Source organism: Triturus cristatus, chromosome 9 (assembly GCF_964204655.1).
Source record: "Triturus cristatus chromosome 9, aTriCri1.1, whole genome shotgun sequence".
In the NCBI taxonomy this organism is placed as follows: Eukaryota; Metazoa; Chordata; class Amphibia; order Caudata; family Salamandridae; genus Triturus; species Triturus cristatus.
In genome coordinates this window covers 380808555-380829025 of record NC_140592.1, presented here as the reverse complement: position 1 = coordinate 380829025, position 20471 = coordinate 380808555, and the positions used below count along the sequence as shown (strand labels likewise).

Genomic DNA, 20471 nt, shown 5'->3' with positions numbered 1-20471 from the left:
TTGAAGACCAAGAAGAGTTGCTATGTCATACTCCGATGGTACTGAATGACCAGCAAAACAAGTCAATACTGTGTTTGCACAGGAGATTACGGCCGTGGAAGATTATCAAATAATGGCCGGCTTGTTTTTTGGAAAAAAGGTATAATATTCCACTAAACATTTTATATGCACATGAAGAGCGCAAATTACAACTCTAAAGTGCCAGTCTCAATTAAGCCCCAGTGGGCAAACAGTTCCATCCAAAATGCCATTTGATAAATTCACGCTAAAAAACAAATTAATTGCCTTCAACCCCAGTGGGCTAATAGTAGAATATAGTCAGAAAACTACTGTTGTATTAACTATCTAAATCGCCCTGTGAAAAAGAAGATTTTATTTGTATACTATGCAAACAATAAAAAATAAAACTTAAAAACGGGGCAGAGAAGTTGCCTACTTGGTAATCTGTTATATCTGAGAAAGCTATCAACAATCGAATTATAAATCTGTGATTAAATCTTCTTCGATATTCAATCCCGACGGGGATCACGTGTTTAGCTCTAAAATGTAGCAGGACTCTAATTTACGTAACTTTTTCTCTCTATTACCTCCTCGTTGATTCGGGGGAACACAGTCTATCACATAATACACAAGGCCTTGTGTATTCTTATTGTGGTATGTCTCAAAATGTCTCGCAATGGGGTAAGAATTGTCCCCATTCCGTATTGCTCTAAGATGTTGTAACACTCTTTTGTTGTTTGGGTGGATCGTGCTGCCCACGTACCTCAAGCCACACGGGCATTGAAGGACGTAGACAGCAAAATCAGTCTTACATGTAAAGTGTCCTTTGATCTTTTTCATGCGCTTAGATAGCCCCAATGTGTATAACTGTGTGTTCTTCCCAAAGCTACAAGCTTTGCACTTAGTGCACTTGGTGAACCCTTCTCTGGGTTTTAGCCAATTCATGGACTGTTTGTTTGGACGCCTCTTATTAATCACATTACTCACAAGCATTTTATATATATATATTTCAGTTATCCGATTATCCTCTATGAATAATCACGCAGCACACCAAGGGATTCTTCAAAACTGGGTCTCCTTTATTTCGACGAGACACCTATCTACGCGTTTCGATAGCTTAACGCTACCTTGCTCACGACTATATATATTCAGTACTCCTTTTCTCCGCTGGTTCCCTGCACACCAGAAAGGGAACGGACTCCTCTTATTTTGTGCAATTTATGTTCGTGCTATGCTGCGTTTCAACCCACCAGAGGCCTTGATCACATGACATGCTGACGTTACCACCCCTATGTAAAGTGTTCAGTGCATGTAAACTCAATAAATACAGAAAACAGACTGCCCATCTGAGTTTTGATTTCTACATTGCAACATATCCAGTTTTTGCAGGATTTGTGCATTTAACAAAAAACTGATCCATATTTGTTGTTTTTAAATCCTTATAGAAAATACACCTTATTTCTGTATAAATACTCCCCGAACTTACCCAATATATACACAGTTGAAAAACATCATAAAAGCATAATTTATAATATAGTTAAATTCAGTTTTTGGTAAAAAGTGTGGGGGCGGGGAGTCGTCAGTCGCGGCCAGCATGCCTCACAGGTGGGGGGGCGGGCGCAGGGGGAGTTGCGCAGAGGGTTTTAATTTAATAATTTAAAACAATAAAAAAAATTTAACTTACCTTTCCGCCGGCCGGCCGGGTCCCGTGTCTTCTCAGCTCCTGCTCTACTGCCTCCGGCAGGAACAAGAAACAGTCAGCCTGGCTGCCTCCCCTAAGCCAATCACAACACTGCAAGCGGCTTTGTGATTGGTCGGGACGGCATCCAGCCAGGCGCTTTTGGGGAGGCCATGTTCTCCATGTAGGCTGCACTGCAGCCTGCATGGAGAAGGGCAGCATGCGCACAACTGGTTTGGGCGGCCCCAGAGGGCCGACCAAACAGTCTTTGCGCACTCAGGGCAGAAGTGGGCACACCACTCCTCCCCTGCTCGCGGAGCAGCCTCGCCCACCCACCAACCTGCAACCAAACATAAAAAGGTAATAACTAAAAGTTATTACCATTTTATGTTTCTGCTTTTCGCACTGAGAGAAAGCAGTGAGGCAACGCTCCTCCGCCCTAGTGGAAGAGCCGCCCCTGGAAGTCATGGGGGCACGAGATGATGCCAGTAGATTAAACTAATAAATTACAGTTACGATGTGACTTCCAGTTTATTCGCTGCACAGATTAAACAATTTACTTCAAAGACCAAGAATTCATCCACTCTATAATTCTGAAGGTATCCTTTTAACCAGGTCACAGAAGATTCTGCACTGAAGATTCTGCAAACATCGCAAACATTGCCAAATTTGGGATATGCCACATTTACCACAAATCTATCGTCTATGTCTATTTTTTTCTAGTTTTAACAGATGAAAAAGCGTACAAAATACTGCATGGGAAATTCAAATACAGCTCCTGTTTGCACGAGAGTCAGAATTTAACGAGGCACTAATAATCGAGGAATTAGAATTTACCTTTTCACTTTAAAAAAATCTTTATTTTCTCAAAGTAAGAATGACTCCACAAACAGAAAAACAACGATTATATAACATTTAAGTAAGCACAGATTATCAAAATAGGGAGGAGACATATAACCTTACCTCTTTTACAAGCTAATTGCTTTATTCAACCTCCAGTGGTTTAAAATTCCCAGCTTTCTAAGTCCCCCTAATCCCATATGTATGTCAATTTCTAGATTGGTGATCAGTAAATCAATAATTATTATACAGCAAGTGCGTTGGGGTCGTTTTGTGTTTAGTCTAATGTAAAACTTCAGCAGAAAATAAAAACAAAAAAAGACATATTTTCAAGGTGGAGAGATAGATAACCTTTTGCGGTTAAGACTTTTATTAAAAGATTTCAGAAGGTTTTGATAAATAAAATCTAAAAAAATTTAAAAAATGATTCAAAACAAAATGCAGGATGCGTATCAGTATTCATGCTCACCTGGGCACAGACAATATTGGATTAATGTCTGATGAACCAGAAGGATGGCTGATTATTGTCTCATATGCTTATGGTACCCAATCGTGAATGATACAAGTGAGAGACTGGAATAAGGCAAGAAAGAGGACAGAGACACTGCTGATCATTAGGGTTACTAATGAGCTGGGTATGTTTTAGGAGAGTGCAACCTCCATCTTAATATGATCATTTCTAATGGAGAGAAATACCTCACTTTTTAACTTGCATTACAGTTTTCGTAATATTTGGACAATGAGTCAAAGGGCTTTCAAGACTCCAACTGATCATGTGAGATCCCAGTTGGCTCCTTGAAGCATGCAACTAATTTACTGAAGTCCTGAATCTGACAGTGTGAAATCATTCAGGTGCTCTTATGTTCTTAGATGACAAATATTTTACATATTACGATTGGGAAACAACCTTTTCAACGCAGTCATTACATTGCACTACCTTTACATAGCAGTCATTACATCGCAACAGCCTTTACATCGCATGTCATTACAACGCAGCCATTACATCACATGTCACTACAATGAATGTCATTACAATGCATGTCACTACAACGCAGGCATTACATCGCAAGTCATTACAATGCATACCATTACAACGCATAGTACCCTTACACTTCCCAACACTTACCCTACTGTTGCACTCACTGGAGTTAGAATAGTAATTTTTACCCCGACACTATCCAAATCGTACCCTACTGTTGAGCTCACTGGAGATAGAATAGTAATTTTTACCCCTACACTATCCAACACTTACCCTACTGTTGCACTCACTGGAGTTAGAATAGTAATCATTACCCCTATACTATCCAACACTTGCCTTAAATGCAATGTAATGGTATGCATTGTAATGGTATGCGTTGTAAAGGTATAATGCGATGTAATGGAATGTGTTGTAAAGGTAGTTTCCGAAAATGCGATGTTATGGCATGCGATGTAAAAGAATGCGTTGTAAAGGATGTTGCGATGTAAAAACTGTGTTGTAAAGGCAGGCATTATAAATGTATGCATTGTAACGTCATACATTCATTACGATTTTCAGACTCAGTTACTCAGATGTAGTTACCTGTGTGTTTTAGTGTCAACTGTTCTGCAATGAGTCTTGATCTCACTATATATATATCTATATATATACATCTTCTTTCTTTTCTTTTAAAGGAAATCTGTCAACTGCCTCAGTTTGTTTCTCAGGACATGAGTCGCACTGACGTGTGCCAGGGTATTTTAGGTAAGAAAAATATCTGTAGAGATTTATTTGCAGTGTTTGGTATTGAGATGCGTGCAACCTTAGGACTGCTGCCAAGCACTAACCATGTGCACTCGGTTATGCAAGTTAGTGGTATTTAAACACAGAGGCTGTTGTTGAGAAGATGCCATTCAGCATATGGTAAAAAAAATTCAGAGCTAGACTCCCAATCCTTAGACATAAGGGGGTTATCACATGGAGAGGTGGGTGATAGAGGCCTGGGGGAAGTTGGTCTACAAATTGTCCAACTAGAGGTAGGTGCAGTGCCTTTTGAAACAAAAGGTCCTGTCCGATTCAGATGAAAGAAGGGGTGATCTAGGCTGGCAGAACTAACAGACAAACTCTTCTCTAGAGCTTGGGTAGGTAGAGGATGAAGGTCCTCCTTGATGGACAGAAAGCTGATTCAGAGCCCAAGTACCATATCAAGCTTGGTCAGATCTGCACAGTTAAAGATCTGATGTAACATTTCCTCCTTCTTCGCCTTCTCTGGTAGATAAGGTGGACTAAGGTAGAATGATGGTCTCCAGTTGGGGTGTACAAATGACCTGTTTGGATAGGTATTTTGGGATGTCTCACCGACAGGCTTTGTATAGGGTACAATGTCACTTCCATTTTATTTTCTGCTCCACTGGTAATCAGTGTAGTGCCTTTATGGCTGATACGAGGTGTTTACATTTCCTGGGGTTTAAGTACATTCTCACAACCTGATTTTGTAGATACTTCAATTTCCAGTTGGAGATTTCAGGAGGAGCGTTTTCATTCCCTATGCTCCAATATTCACGGGCCAAAAGAATTAGAAGTTTTGAAGAATCTGCACTATGCTTTGGGGATGGGTTCTTTTTGGACAGGACTACTAATCTTGTGATTCAACAACTGACAACCTGCTTAATTGTCAAGTATGATATCTAGATCCCTGTCCCTTTCATTTGGAATGGGGCTATGTAGGAATGTCTATGACCATAAGAAAGGGTGGATGTTGTTAGCGGCCTTGCCCACAGTCACGATGTCTGATTTACAGATCTTTTAGGTGCAGACAGCTTTCCCTCATCCAATAATGAAGATATTCAATGCATTGAGAGATTATATCTGGATTACTAGAACCTGTTCCAAGTCAAAAGTCAATCTGGATATCGTCTACATCTGGAATTTTAATTGTTATAACTCAAAAAGATTGGCTAGATGGAGCACGCAGATAGATAATGGTGCTAGTATGCCCTCTTCGTTACCCCACATGTTACTTTTGCTCTCCTTGAGTGTGGTGCTCTGAATCACCAGTATCTTCTAAGTGGTTTGTTGTTTGAGAGTTGCATTGCCTCAGTGAAGAATAAGACTGGCATGCACTGATTCCACTAAACAAACTTTGGGCCTGATTCACAAAGGGCCTCCGCACTCCTGGCGGAGGCCCTGCAGTCGTGGGGAGTCTCCGCACTCGGGGGGGGGGGGGGATCTCCACAATGGGACTTATCATTGCAGAGATTCCCCTACGACTGCGGGGCCTTAACCACGAGTGCGGATGCCTTTAGTGAATCACTCTCAAATTGTAAACTGAAATTGTAAAAGCAAGATCCTAAAGAGGGAACCTGAGACCAAATGTTGCCTACATTGTGGTGCAACCAGAGCCTCTCCTATGTTGGTCTACCTTCTTCGCTACCCGTACGGTTCTGCACATGCCCTGACATCCTTGTTCCAATTCAAGCATTTGCAAGGCATTATCTCTGGATGTGTGTTACTCAGACGCATCAGAGGGCGCAGGCTAGGCAGGATATGACACTACAGTTTTAAATAGTTCTCTATGTACAATCGAAGCACAAACGACCTTTCTTTTTCCATAAAATGGCTTTGGCCTGTCCAAAAGACTTTGTGGTACGTTTTTGTGTTGAATCTGTTTATTGGAGAATACAAACATAAACAGTCGTCACCATACAAAGCATACAGCATTGAAGCGTTAGTGTAAGGCTGGTAGGCCTCGTACATTAGCAAGATATGAACGTTGAACACATGCAATGTATCTCAAGGCATACGTGAGTCGGAGGCCCAACATCTAGAGGGGTATACAAGATTCTCTGAAGCAACAAGAGAGGGTAAGCCCTCAATAGTGACCAAGTAACACAACTGGGGAAACAGAGTAGGAATGGAAGAGAGAACATAGGAGTGGGAGGGAGGGGGGAGATGAGCCCTTGATAGTGTTAGCTTAAGCCGCATGCAAGGACTGGAGAGGAGTAGGGCTCCTCTCCGGAGCTGCAGAGCACGGGCCTAGCCTATGGAATCTTTCTGTCGTATAGCAGAATTATACTCCTAAGTTGGAGAAGTGGTTAAATAGAGGTGGCCAGGTGTTTGCAAATTTGGTATCGGTGTGCGCGATCCGGCCCGTCAATAGCTCCATTGTCATGATGTACCAGAGGCTCAGGAGCCATGCCAAGATAGGTGGGGCGGAGGGTTTCTTTCAATGGAGGGTAATGGTCTATTTAGCTGCCTCTACCATATGTGCAATGAGGTACCAATCAGAGTGGGTCATGGCTGCGAGTTGGTGCGGTCGAATACCCAATGTGGCTACTGTGGGGGAGCTTGGATTTGGAAAGCCCACGGTGTCTCTAATGTGGCTCAAAACGTCCTTCCAAAACACTGTTGACTTTGGGCACGACCACCAGATGTGAATAAAGTCCCCCACCGCTGTCTGGCATCACCAACAGAACAAAAGACAGGCGGAAGCATTTTCTGCAGATACGCTGGGGTATAATACCAACGCATCATCAGTTTGTAGGCCGATTCACGCGGGGGGATGCGCCTGTGGAGTTTGGGTATATTGCGCAAAAGTTGTTCGTAGCTTTCCGGTGGGATTTCCTCCCCCAACTCAGCTGGCCATTGTCTCTGGTATGTGTGTGAGTGTGCGGAAGGCGAGCGTTGTATTACCTTGTATTTGTGGGAGATCAAGCCTCGGGTGCCGTCGAATGACCGCACCAGGGTCTCGAAGGGAGTGACGGTCTGGTTGCTCCCTGTATATAATTTGGGGTGAGCAGCCAGTGTTATTTTATGTTATGTTAAGCAGTTTTATAGAGCGCAACAGCTGCCTCAGCTAAGAGGCGTCCCGGCGCTAAGCAACAACAGAGCAGTACGCAAAAAACGATCAAGGCCTACAAGGGCGGAAACAGGAATGTCTTGATTGCTTTCCTGAAATGGAGATAGTTAGTAAGCTCCCGAATGTGAACCGGCAAAGAGTTCCACAGCAGGGCCGCTCTATGCCGGAAGGAGCGTCCGCCAGCGCAGGCTTTCCTCACCCGGGGAACCACTACTAGACATTGTCCCATAGAACGAAGTGATCGTGTGGGAATATAAGGTAAAAGGAGATCAGACAGGATATAGGGGGATGCCAACTTCAGAATTTTAAAGGCAAAACAGAGTGCCTTAAACTCAATGCGCCTGGCTACCGGTAGCCAGTGAAGGCGACGAATAACACTGGTCACTGAGCATCTGTATTTCAGATTTATTTATTCCTAAATACAGCGAGCAGGCATAATCGAGCCTTGACAAAATCAGGGCCTGAATAATGGTCTGCCTGGTTGTAGCATCAAAAAAGGCCAGAATAGGTTTAAGCCCACGTAGCAGACCAAAACAAGTGCCTGCCACCCTCTTCGTCTGGATCTGAAAGTTAAGTGAGCTGTCCATCTAAATCCAAAGTGTCGTAGTTGATAGTATTGTAGCCTGGATGAGTCTGTGACCTGAAAGTTTTTTTTTACATTGTTCAAAGGTTTCAAAGGCGTCTTCCTCAGAGAGATCCTGGATTGTGCGGCATTCACCCTCCCCCCATGATGAGCATGAATGTGGTTGCAGGGCTGGAGTGAAGGTAGGATAGCTAGCCACTGGGGTGTTGGGGGAAGGAAAGGATGTGAGGCCCTTGGGGATTGCTTCTTTGTCCCAGATGTCAAGGACTGTTTTCATGGGGGTAGCTATATATGCGCTACGGGATCGGGCTGTTCTGGGGAGTCAGGCCAAGTCCCAGAGGGGTCTACAGGCAACTGCATGGTCCATATGGAGCCAGTGTTTTTCGCTTTCGCAGGCAACCCATTCCAATATGTAGTGGAGGTGTGATGCCCAGTAGTATTCCAAAAGGTTGGGGCAGGCTAGAACCCCGCGGTCTCGGGGCAGCATGAGCAGTTTATTGGAAAAGCGCTGCCATTCCTTACCCCAACTGAAGGAATTTAGGTCAATTGAAGCTTTTGGATGTCCGTTTGGGGGATAGGCGTAGGCAAGGTATGGAATAGATACAGTACGTTTGGTAGAATGGACATTTTAACCATGTTGAGGCGGCCAAGCCACGATATTAGAAGTTTTTTCCAGCAGCGGAGGTCTTCCAGGACATCCGACCTGCAAGATGGCCAGTTAGCCTGGGACCAGGAGGACAGAGAGGGTGTTAAGTTTAGGCCCAAGTATCGGATCGAGTGGGTGGCCCAGTGTAGCAGCACAAGGGCTTGGAGGCGTTGCACCTCAGGAGGAGGGAGAGTTAGATTTAGGGCCTGGGACTTGGCCATGATGATTTTGAAGCCCGAAGCCTTCTCAAAGGAGTAGAGGCTAGCACCGGTAAGGCTGTGCTAGGGGCGGCCAATGACGGTAGGAGATCGTCTGCGTAGAAGGTTACTTTGTTCTCGTGACCTCCGAAGGGGATGTCTGTGATTTCCACCGACTGACTTATCTTTAAGTGACACTCCTCACTGTGAAGATTCTGCCCCGAGTGAGGGACTCCCCCACGAGTGCGGGACCTCCACCACTAGTGCGGAGGCTCTTTGTGAATTAGACCCAGAGTGTTTCCATGCTAAGACCTTGGGAAATGGGCAAAATTGGGAAAGCACATGTATTAAGTAATTAGCCGATTTCCCATTTTCTCCCAAAATTCAATGAGTTATATATATATATATGCAAAACATATTCTGCAACGCCTGCAGTAAAGACAATAGTTAACAAGGACCAGGTACAGAACAAAGTTTATATAAAAAAATCGCAAAATCCATATATTAATAAATGAGAAACCGATTTCTGCAAACAAAACAATGCATAATTGACAGGTAGCTTCGGTGACCCTTGTATACATTCTCTCCAAGCTACTTGTGTAGATATTGTTTAGAGGGCATTAAGAGTTTACTACACTTGCACACTCATTTGGAGTCATACAACAAAGCAGCAAGGAAACTATGCAGGAAAACCACATAAAAAGCCAAGTTAATTACCATATTCAAATTTAATTTGTTATTTCACTGCATGCACTAACTTCCCACGCAGTTTCACTGCACATTCTAACTTCAAAAACTGAAAAACTGCAAGGCCCTGATTAAGAGTTGAAAGAGACCGGTGGGGTGTAAACACTGCATGTGAAATTCATGTTAGCATGGTAATACCGCACCACTGCCGAATAATTATGAGTTAAACCCCACAGAATGTGGAACAACCATGTGGAACCGGATATACCGGGTGTAAAATCACATAAAATTCCTAGCTCTGTTGTTTTTCACGCACACATTTACCATCTGCTCCGATCAGATGGTAAATGTGCGCGGGAAGCCTTTGTGTGGGATTGGGTGGAGTAGGTGTGGGGAGTAGAGAAGGGGAGGGGCAGAAAAGATCTGGCAAGCACCCCAGCCAGCAAAAAAAATAGGGGGGACAAGGCTTGACTGCTGCAACAAAGGCCTCGTGTGATTTTACCAGGCAGAATTACCACCCTATAAAATCGGGTCGGGTGTTCCAACATCAGGGACAACTATGGGTGGGAACAGCGGCTGACTCATGATCAGGCAGAGTGGAATTCCATTAAAAAATTCTCCTATGGCTGACTCATAATCAAGCCCCTGCGGTAAATTTGACTCCTACCCATAATCTGGTCAAGGGGTTTTACCGGAGGATGTTCAACAAAAAACATGCAATAAGGGTTTTTCCCATAGGACTCAGAATGAGGTCCAGGGATGTGTATTTGTTGTTTGGACAAAAGGTGCAGCACTACTTTATTGGTGATAGTGTTACTGTGCTGCACATTATGACTCATGTAATTTTCGTAATATAATGAAAGATAGAACAGTTGTAAATCTGCAACCCACAGTGTTACTCCTCCCCAAGAATGCAGATTGATGTTTTTTCCCAGTTCACAAAACTTTACGGAAGTATTCCTTAAAAATTGTGCCAGTCACAAATTACCAAGTTTGTTAGGATAACTCTAATGATAGCATCAATGCTTTTGTCCAAAGGGAAAATATATTTATACACTGAGAAACCGCTTCCCTTACACCAACATCACTTTTGGATGTGTTAACTCCTCCTTTCCACCTTGGCAAGAGATTTATTCTTGATATTTTTAGGGTTGGGGGTGTGAAAAGAGTTTGTGAATACCAACACAACAATGAAAGTTCAAAATCTTTCGATGTTAGCCACACCTTGGAACGCCCATTCGCCAATCATTGAGTGGATTCTACTCCTACACAATACTAAACGGCTTGTAGTGCATTGTTACACATTGGTTAAAAGATTTTTTTTTACGGCTGCAGTATCACTGCTTGCAAATTTCCTGCAGTCCTAAAACCAGCAGTTTTCGCTTGTGAAACAGTGGTGTGGTAAGGGCATCATAGACCCCCATGCAAGAAAACTTATTGCCCCCCTCAAATTTCCTGGTTTGGTAGTAAAACAAATGTCAGGGGGTGAAGTGGACACCTCACAGTCCTGGGCACTGGTGTCACTGCACCTGCTGCACTACTGATAGCTATCCCTCCCCCTGTTGTGAAGCAGATTTATGAACACAAATAGCCTGTGTAGGGACCAGTGAGGCAAGATGTAGTAGATTACAAGTAGAAGCTGAATGAATAAAATTCAAAGCCTAGACGCACATGCCTAATTAAAATCATTGAATACATTAAAGTGCCAATGCCACTACAAGGCACCAAATATTTTATTGAAAACATATTAATACATTTTAAAATGTTATATAATGTCACCATTGGTCATGTACTGCGTTTATCCATCCACAGAGTCATTTGTTGCTGTGTAACGCTGCACTCCTCGATGTCTCCAGAAGTCATCTAGGGTTGCGTCTCACATTGCCGCATATGGTCATGAAATGCCGCACGCCTATACTGTGACCCTTGCTTCCTTGTTACCCAGAATCGAAGCGGCAGATTGTACATTTGCTTGTACGCATTTGTATGTATGAATTAACTGAAGACTATATGTAGGTTTCGAGTGCACACCAGGTACTGCTTTCATACTAGGCACAACCCCCGTCCTGTGCATGATACCACCCTGGATCTTGTGCACGTGAAATTTTCCATTAGTGCAGGACTAGGGGCATAAGCAATCATCCATTTGAACCCACTGCATTCTGTAAATAGTACTATGGCTCTGCCGACATAAAAATCGTTGCCTGCGACAAATCAATGCCCAAAAATAAAACAAAATAAGATGATATTCAATCTCCTTTCCTCTCAGTACTATCCAACTAACAATCAAAGAAAAGGCTAGACACAGAAAGTCCTTACCTCAAACCTAATCCATGCTTCACCCTACCCTCTTCACATAGTCCTCCAAACTGCATATCAATAACACCTCTTACCTGTAATCATGGTGTCCCGGGAGGAGTAGTCTACAATGGTGGAGAGATATTTAGGGTAAAAGAGGTTATGACTGTGAATTTGAGTCTGTGCTGGTCACATGAGGCTATACCTATGCAACAAAAGGTGTGATGGGGGTCTGAAGCTGTAATAGGCATGTGAGACAGCGGCTGAACATTTTAAACTATGCCTTGACATGTGAAGATCTACCTGGACATTTGAAGATATTGTCGAGACGCTAGCAGCTTGCGACCTGTGATAGCCACTAACCTCTGTAGAACACCAGCAGGAACGATGACTGACGAATAACCCCTTAGATTCCCCAGGGCGCAGCACCTCACAGGGAAATGGGAATACTCTCCGCTATGGGGACTGCCCTCTGGGGAAGGTACGGAAGAAGGGGAAATAATATGTGACGCCACAGCGTTTCTCCGGTCTTCCGGGTAACTCAAGAATTCAGCCAGGTCAGTGAAGGAAACTGCACAGGGGAAGAGAGAGAGAGAAGAACAATTGAGAAGGTAGGCAGACCCACCCCCGTTCCTCCCTTTTGCGGGACCTCGGTTTCCTGACGTTGTCTGTACCTGTGAGAGAGCTGGGGTGCTCTGGGAATGGAGCTGGAAATGAAGCACGGGGATGACTGGACCGGTTCTCCCAGCAGCAATCAGGGTGACGTCGAAGGAATAGTGCTCCGGGGAATAATAAGTGAAATCAAGGAAGAACAGGCAACTCGAGGTAGGTAATGCACCCAAAAATCAGCAAGGAGGAAAAGCGCAGGCGCTAGAAGTATCACACGTGACTTTGGCCCGTGAGCTTCTCTGAAAACCAAAACAAAAACAACAAGAAACAAAACCAAAATCAGCAAGGCCTTGGGGATCCAGGGCCTGTTCGTTACCTGACCGTAGCGTCCGTCGTGCAGTAGGAAATGTCGGATTCCATACGGTTACGTCACCGCAGAATCCAAGGTACCAGGGCGACGATGGAGGGAAGCGTCTGCAACCGCTACCCTTGTCCTGAGGTCAGTGGCAGGAATGAGACTCGGTCGTCCTGCGGGGACAACACCTTCCGCCGACCGAGTCTCGTGGAATGGGGGCTAATATCCCGAAGGCTTGGCACCAGGAAAACAAACACCGAAGCCTGAGGAAGCGCCGCTCCCGGCGACGCGCTGGTTGTGGGTTTACAGCGAGCAGCTTAAGGATCCGGAACTTCTGGATTGACAAGCCCCCTCCTGTGGGAGCGGTGCTTCTTTGTAGTTCCGGCTGGGCGGGGGCAACTTCCTGTTTCCGGGATGACGGGTTTCGGGGCTTCTGGGGATTGTAGTGTAATACCTCCTTTGGCCGATGATCGCGACAGAACCCCCCCTTACCGACCGCCGTCCCGGCGGACGTCCGGGTTTACCGGGGTGCGTCCTGTGGAACCGTTGTACGAGTTGCGGGCAATGGAGGTTACCGGCTGGTTCCCACGATCTTTCCTCAACCCCATAGCCTTTCCAGTCGATGAGATATTGCACTCTTCCTCGTAGGAGACGAGAATCGAGTAGGGCCCGGACTTCGTATTCTTCCTGTCCATCTATGTCCAGAGCAGTCGGCGTGACAGGGAACCTCATTGCTCTAGGGCATGGTCTCAGCAAGGACACATGAAACACAGGGTGAATTCGCCAAGTGGGGGGTAAGGTGAGCCGTACCGCCACAGGGTTTATGATAGCCTCTATCTCATATGGCCCAACGTATTTTGGTGCTAGTTTACCTGCCCCTTTTAGGGGGAGGTTCTTTGTGGACAGCCATACTTTGTCCCCAATCTGATATGTGGGTTCGAGTGTTCTTTTGGTGTCTGCTACCCGTTTCTGTGTGGTCTGGGCCTGGGCCAAATGCTGTTTGGCGTCTGCGAGCACCGCTCTGAGGTGGGCGTGATGTTCCTGTATAGATGGATGTCGTGATTTCACTGGCCAGTCGAATGGTAGCATGTTTGGGTGGAACCCATTTAAGCAAAAGAAGGGGGAGCACCCTAGCGTGGAGTGTTCTGCGTTGTTGTACGCAAATTCGGCTGTCCAAATCAAGGAATACCAGTCCTCACTGTTTTGGAGAGAGAAACATCGTAAGTACTGCTCTAGTGTTTGATTGAGCCGCTCGGTTTTCCCATCTGTTTGGGGATGGTAACTTGTGGATAACCGGGCGTCTAGGTTCATCGAGGTGCACAGTGCCCTCCAAAAACGGGATGTGAACTGGGAACCCCGGTCGGTTATGAGGATCCGGGGGATCCCATGGGCTTTCACGATATGCTGTAGGAAGAGCAAGGCTAATTCTGCGGAAGAGGGCAGTTTTTTAAGGGGGATGAAATGTCCCATCTTAGTTAGATGATCCACCACCACGAGGATGGTCGTGTATCCTTCACTGGGGGGCATTTCTACCACAAAGTCCATAGAGACCGTATGCCAGGGAACTGGTGGGATTGGTATGGGCCGTAAGAGCCCTACAGGTTTGGTATGTATGGTCTTCCCCTGTGCACACACTGCGCATTGTTTCACATACTCTCTGGTGTCTTTGTGCAGTGTAGGCCACCAAAAGGATCTCTTGATGTTAGCAATGGTCTTGTTTTCCCCTAAATGGCCCCCCAACTTGGAGTCGTGAGCCCATTGTAACGCTCGTTGTTGTAGAGCAGCATTAGGTATGTACAACGCTTGTTGGTGGTACAACAAGTCCCCGTTGGAGGTTCTGTGTTCCGGGTCTTCGCGTAACCAGGTCTGGATGTCGATGTAGGTTCCTGCATTCTTCACTTCGTCTATGAAATCCTGGGACCTCACTAAGGCGATGCATTTATCCCGAAATGCTGCGGCTGAGATGATGGGTGGAGGTTCGGGGATTTCTTCCGGGGTCTCACTCGGTTCCTCTTCTTGCCGGGACAGGGCGTCGGCTTTTCCATTCTGGGATCCGGGTTTATATTTGATCAGAAAATCATAATCCGAAAAGAACAGGGACCATCGTAGCTGTCGGGGAGTTAGAGCTCGAGCGGTTTTTAAAAAGAGGAGGTTACGGTGATCGGTGTAGATCTCCACCGTATGTCTTGCTCCTAGTAAGTAATGTCTCCACTCCTCACAGGCCCGTTTGATGGCCAGTAGTTCTTTATCCGACACCGTATAATTGATCTCACTCGGAGCAAGCTTTTTGGAGAAGTATGCGACAGGATGGAGCTGTCCCGTCTCGGGGTGTCTTTGGGATAGTATGCCCCCCAAGGCATATTGTGATGCGTCCGTTTCTACCACAAACGGCAAGGAAGTATCGGGATGCCTGAGGATCGGGGCCTGAGTGAATTTTTGTTTCAATGTCTCGAACGCTTGGTTGGCTTCTGCGTCCCACTGGAACCGGACGTTCTTCCTTAGGAGCCTTGAGATGGGATGTATGACCTTAGAGAAGTCCTTGATAAAACGCCTGTAGTAATTGGCGAATCCCAGAAAGCTTTGAACTGCCTTTACGGTACGGGGCGGATTCCATCCAGTTATGGCCTCGACCTTCCCTGCGTCCATTTGAAAGCCTTGAGCATTCACGACATACCCCAAGAAGGTGACCTCTTCCACATGGAACAAGCATTTTTCTAGTTTGGCGTACAAAGAGTGGGCACGGAGTCGGTCTAGCACCTTCTTGACGTGGATAATGTGTTCTGGTAGGTTGTCCGAGTATACCAAGATGTCGTCGATATACACAATACAGTGCGTGTCCAAGAGGCCGCGGAGAACGTCATCCATAAAATACTGGAACGCTGCAGGGGCATTACACAATCCGAAAGGCATCACTTGGTACTCGTAAAGGCCGTATTTGGTTCGAAATGCGGTTTTCCATTCGTCTCCAGCCTTCACTCGCACCAAGTGATATGCCCCCCGCAGATCCAGTTTGGTGAAGATCCGAGCCCCTCGCAGTTGGTCCAACAGGACTGGAATCAGAGGTAGCGGGTATCGATTTTTAATCGTTACTTTGTTGAGTGCCCGGTAATCTATGCAGGTCCTGAGCTCGTCACAGTCCTTCTTCGAAATGAAAAAGAGGGGAGACGAAGCCGGGGATGTTGAATGACGTATGAATCCAGATGCGAGATGTTCCTTCAGGTACTCCTGAAGATACCGCGTTTCTGGTTCAGTAAGCGCGTACACTCTACTGCAGGGGATATTTGCTCCAGGGACGAGGTCGATGCGGCAATCGTAGGATCGATGGGGCGGCAACTGTGTTGCTTTTCGTTTGTCAAATACCTCTCCGTATTCCTGGTAGTCACCGGGCAAGACGGTTGGACATTGGTACCTGTCAGGGCTGCAACTCATCGCCAGCAACTCCGCTTGCGTGGTGGTCTGTAGCTCAGGCATCACCTGTTTTTGAGTACAATGGTTTTGGCAAAACGTGGATGTAAGAGAGACGGATCGTTCTGCCCATCGGATGACTGGGTCGTGTAGCGTCAGCCACGGCATTCCCAGGATGAGGCGAAAATGTGGAGCATCTATCAGGTCGAATCGTATGGTTTCGAAATGCCCCCCTATCTGTAGGGTAATGGGCAGGGTATGCAGTGTGACCGGTCCTGAGGTCAAGGCCTTTCCGTCAACTGCTGTCACTGCTACTGGGGTCCTTTTTCGTTCGCAGGACACTCCGACCTGTTTTGCGTATTGTTGGTCGATGTAGTTTCCTGTAGCCCCCGAATCCAGCATCGCTGAGGTACTGAGAGGGGTGGCGTCTAAGATCCACAACTCGACATTTACTGTAATATGGGCTACTGCCGGTTGGATGGTGTTGGCCAGTTGCGCCGGGACCATAGAGGAAGCAAAACCCAAGGCGTTGGTCCCATCGCTCCTTGGGTTCGTCAGTTTTCCGACTCCTGAAATATCATAGCCTGTGGTTTTTGGATGGAGCCTCTGTCGGGACCTCTCTCTCGTGCTCGGCATTCTCTAATGAAATGTCCGCTTTTCCCGCAGTACAAGCAGAGTTTTTGCTGTCGTCTTTTTTCTCTCTCTTCCGCTGACAGGGGCCCTCTTAATCCTCCGATCTGCATGGGCTCCGGCCTGTCGGAGGGTTTTTGTGCGTCTCCCTGGGTGGGTCGTGATCGCACAGTGAAGGGGCGTATATCACCTCGGCTCCTGTCCCCTTTCCGCTCTTGCACTCGATGGTCTAATTGCACTGTGAGTTCGATTAGTTCCTCACAGGACTGGGGAAGCTGTACCACTTGGGCTAGTACGTCTTTGAGTTCATTTCGGAGCCCTTGGTAAAACAGCGTGGTTCTCTTCTCGGGGGGCCAGCCGGTTTCTACCACCAAACGATTGAACGCGGTGATGTACGTTAACAGGTCCTGCGTTCCTTGCCGAAGGGTGAGGAGTTCTTTGTCCAATGATAACATGTGCGTTTTTCTGTCGAAGAGTTTCCTCATCTCGAGACAAAAGGCCGTAAAATCGTGTAGGACGGGATCATTCCTTTCCATTAAGGGGATGGTCCAGTTGGCCGCATTCCCTCCCATATAGGACATCATGAATGAAGTCTTCGCCGCATCCTCCTGAAAGATGGCAGGTTTGCAGAGGAAATGGAGACGACTTTGGTTCAAGAAGGACTCGAACTTCTTTGGTTCCCCATAGAACCGTTCGGGGGGGGCCAATGGTATCCCTGGGTTATGTATCACCTGCACTGTGGGGGGAGTTCCTACGGTTGGAGGATTGAGAGTGGGTGTGGAAAAGAAACCCGGGGCCGGGCTACCAGCCCCTAAAGAGGTGGTCGGTGGGGGCAAAGTCCAGTCCTTGATGTACTGACTTTTCCCTTGTACGGGGTTCTTTCCACTACGGGAGATGCCTGCGACTTCTCTGCGTAAGGTCCCAATCTCGGCTCTCAGCCCTTGGGATTCTTGTCTGGAGGTGTGAACCTCCTGTTGTAAGGCAGCCAGGCTCTCCACTAAGGAAGCTAACACTGTGTTGGTATCCATCGTCCAGGCTGATGGTGAACGTGGGCTTGTCAATCTGTCGAGACGCTAGCAGCTTGCGACCTGTGATAGCCACTAACCTCTGTAGAACACCAGCAGGAACGATGACTGACGAATAACCCCTTAGATTCCCCAGGGCGCAGCACCTCACAGGGAAATGGGAATACTCTCCGCTATGGGGACTGCCCTCTGGGGAAGGTACGGAAGAAGGGGAAATAATATGTGACGCCACAGCGTTTCTCCGGTCTTCCGGGTAACTCAAGAATTCAGCCAGGTCAGTGAAGGAAACTGCACAGGGGAAGAGAGAGAGAGAAGAACAATTGAGAAGGTAGGCAGACCCACCCCCGTTCCTCCCTTTTGCGGGACCTCGGTTTCCTGACGTTGTCTGTACCTGTGAGAGAGCTGGGGTGCTCTGGGAATGGAGCTGGAAATGAAGCACGGGGATGACTGGACCGGTTCTCCCAGCAGCAATCAGGGTGACGTCGAAGGAATAGTGCTCCGGGGAATAATAAGTGAAATCAAGGAAGAACAGGCAACTCGAGGTAGGTAATGCACCCAAAAATCAGCAAGGAGGAAAAGCGCAGGCGCTAGAAGTATCACACGTGACTTTGGCCCGTGAGCTTCTCTGAAAACCAAAACAAAAACAACAAGAAACAAAACCAAAATCAGCAAGGCCTTGGGGATCCAGGGCCTGTTCGTTACCTGACCGTAGCGTCCGTCGTGCAGTAGGAAATGTCGGATTCCATACGGTTACGTCACCGCAGAATCCAAGGTACCAGGGCGACGATGGAGGGAAGCGTCTGCAACCGCTACCCTTGTCCTGAGGTCAGTGGCAGGAATGAGACTCGGTCGTCCTGCGGGGACAACACCTTCCGCCGACCGAGTCTCGTGGAATGGGGGCTAATATCCCGAAGGCTTGGCACCAGGAAAACAAACACCGAAGCCTGAGGAAGCGCCGCTCCCGGCGACGCGCTGGTTGTGGGTTTACAGCGAGCAGCTCAAGGATCCGGAACTTCTGGATTGACAAGCCCCCTCCTGTGGGAGCGGTGCTTCTTTGTAGTTCCGGCTGGGCGGGGGCAACTTCCTGTTTCCGGGATGACGGGTTTCGGGGCTTCTGGGGATTGTAGTGTAATACCTTCTTTGGCCGATGATCGCGACAGATATGCCTAGGAACATGAGACTGCATTCAGGCATACGATGGTTGTGTCTAGATATCTGAAGATGTGCCTCAGTTTATAAGACTCTACTTCCATACATGAGGATGTGCCTGGGTATTTGTGGCTGTCCCTCAAATGCCCAGGGTTGTTAAAGCGATACCAAAGGAGATGATGGACGGAGCGTTTGAACAAATGAAACACTCACCCCCAGTCAACTGATCTGGGTTTAATCCATCATCATTCTTTAGCTCACTCCACCACCCCAGTTCAGACATGGCCATATGCAAATCAGTCTGACCCTGTGCCTCATGGGAACAGTCCAGCCCGAACTGCCAAGCCATGTCTTCCCTGGACCGGAAACAAGCATCCTGGGACCGGTTCAGGTTCATAACCCTCATCATCCAGGCTATCTTGAATCCAGTGGCAAAGTGAGCAAGGGACCCACGTCTGGGCATACCCTGCCAACTTAGGGCGAACAAAGCGATACCAAAGGAGATGATGGACGGAGCGTATGAACAAATCAAACACTCTCCCCCAGTCAACTGATCTGGGTTTAATCCATCATCATTCTTTAGCTCACTCCACCACCCCAGTTCAGACATGGCCATTCAGTCTTGACCCTGTGCCTCATGGGAACAGCCCAGCCCGAACTACCAAGCCATGTCTTCCCTGGACCGGAAACAAGCATCCTGGGACCGGTTTCGGGTTCATAACCCTCATCAGCCATGCTATCTTGAATCCAGTGGCAAAGTGAGCAAGGGACCCACGTCTGGGCATACCCTGCCAACTGACTGGGTTCAAACTGGAATGGCATGGTGAGCAAAAAAACGATGGATTTAGGCCCATATCTCTGTACTGGGGTGAATGTATGACATTGTTCTGCATTCTGTCCATCAACTGTTGTTTTTGCATTTGTCACCCCGAGTGGGACGGGTATGCTCAGATATGAGTCCCGTGCTCTCCATGCCACTGGAATCAAGCTATCCTGGCTGAAGAGGGGTGAAACCCCGAAACCGGTCCTAGGATGCTTGTTTCCAGCCCAGGGAGAACCTGGCTTGGCAGTTCGGGCTGGACTGTTCCCATGAGAAACAGGGTCACGACTGATTTGCATATGGCTGGGTTCAAACTGGAATGGCATGGTGAGCAAAAAAACGATGGATTTAGGCCCAGATCTCTGAACTGGGGTGAATGTATGACATTGTTCTGCATTCTGTCCATCAACTGTTGTTTTTGCGTCAGGGTTGTTAAAGGGCTATCGAGTCGGGAATATCAACGTACCAAAATATTGTACTCAAAATATCGAGGGCCAGAATATCGGGGAGGTAAGTGCATATAGGTAATAAGAACACTGGAATGTCTAGAGCTCCTTTGAAGTGGATCAGGGCTAATAATAGTAGGTACAGGCCTGCGGCTCCAACATTCCAATGTTTGTCTTTCTGTTTCTTCTTTTTCAATTTAGACCAATTTACCCTCAGTGGGTGGAATGTCCTAATAGCCTTATAGCCCTTTTGCTATGGGTAATACTGGTAGTTAAAGACCCTCTC

General features: G+C 46.9%; 1 protein-coding gene across 1 annotated transcript in view; it reads left to right on the top strand.

Moving 5' to 3' along the window:
• LOC146797994 (calpain-1 catalytic subunit-like) overlaps positions 1 to 20471 on the top strand; it is a 263715-nt gene that overhangs the window by 50230 nt on the left and 193014 nt on the right. Inside the window, exon 2 of the mRNA XM_085625227.1 lies at positions 4172 to 4241. Coding sequence (XP_085481353.1) covers positions 4172 to 4241 — 70 coding nt within the window. The remainder of the gene's footprint in view (positions 1 to 4171; positions 4242 to 20471) is intronic.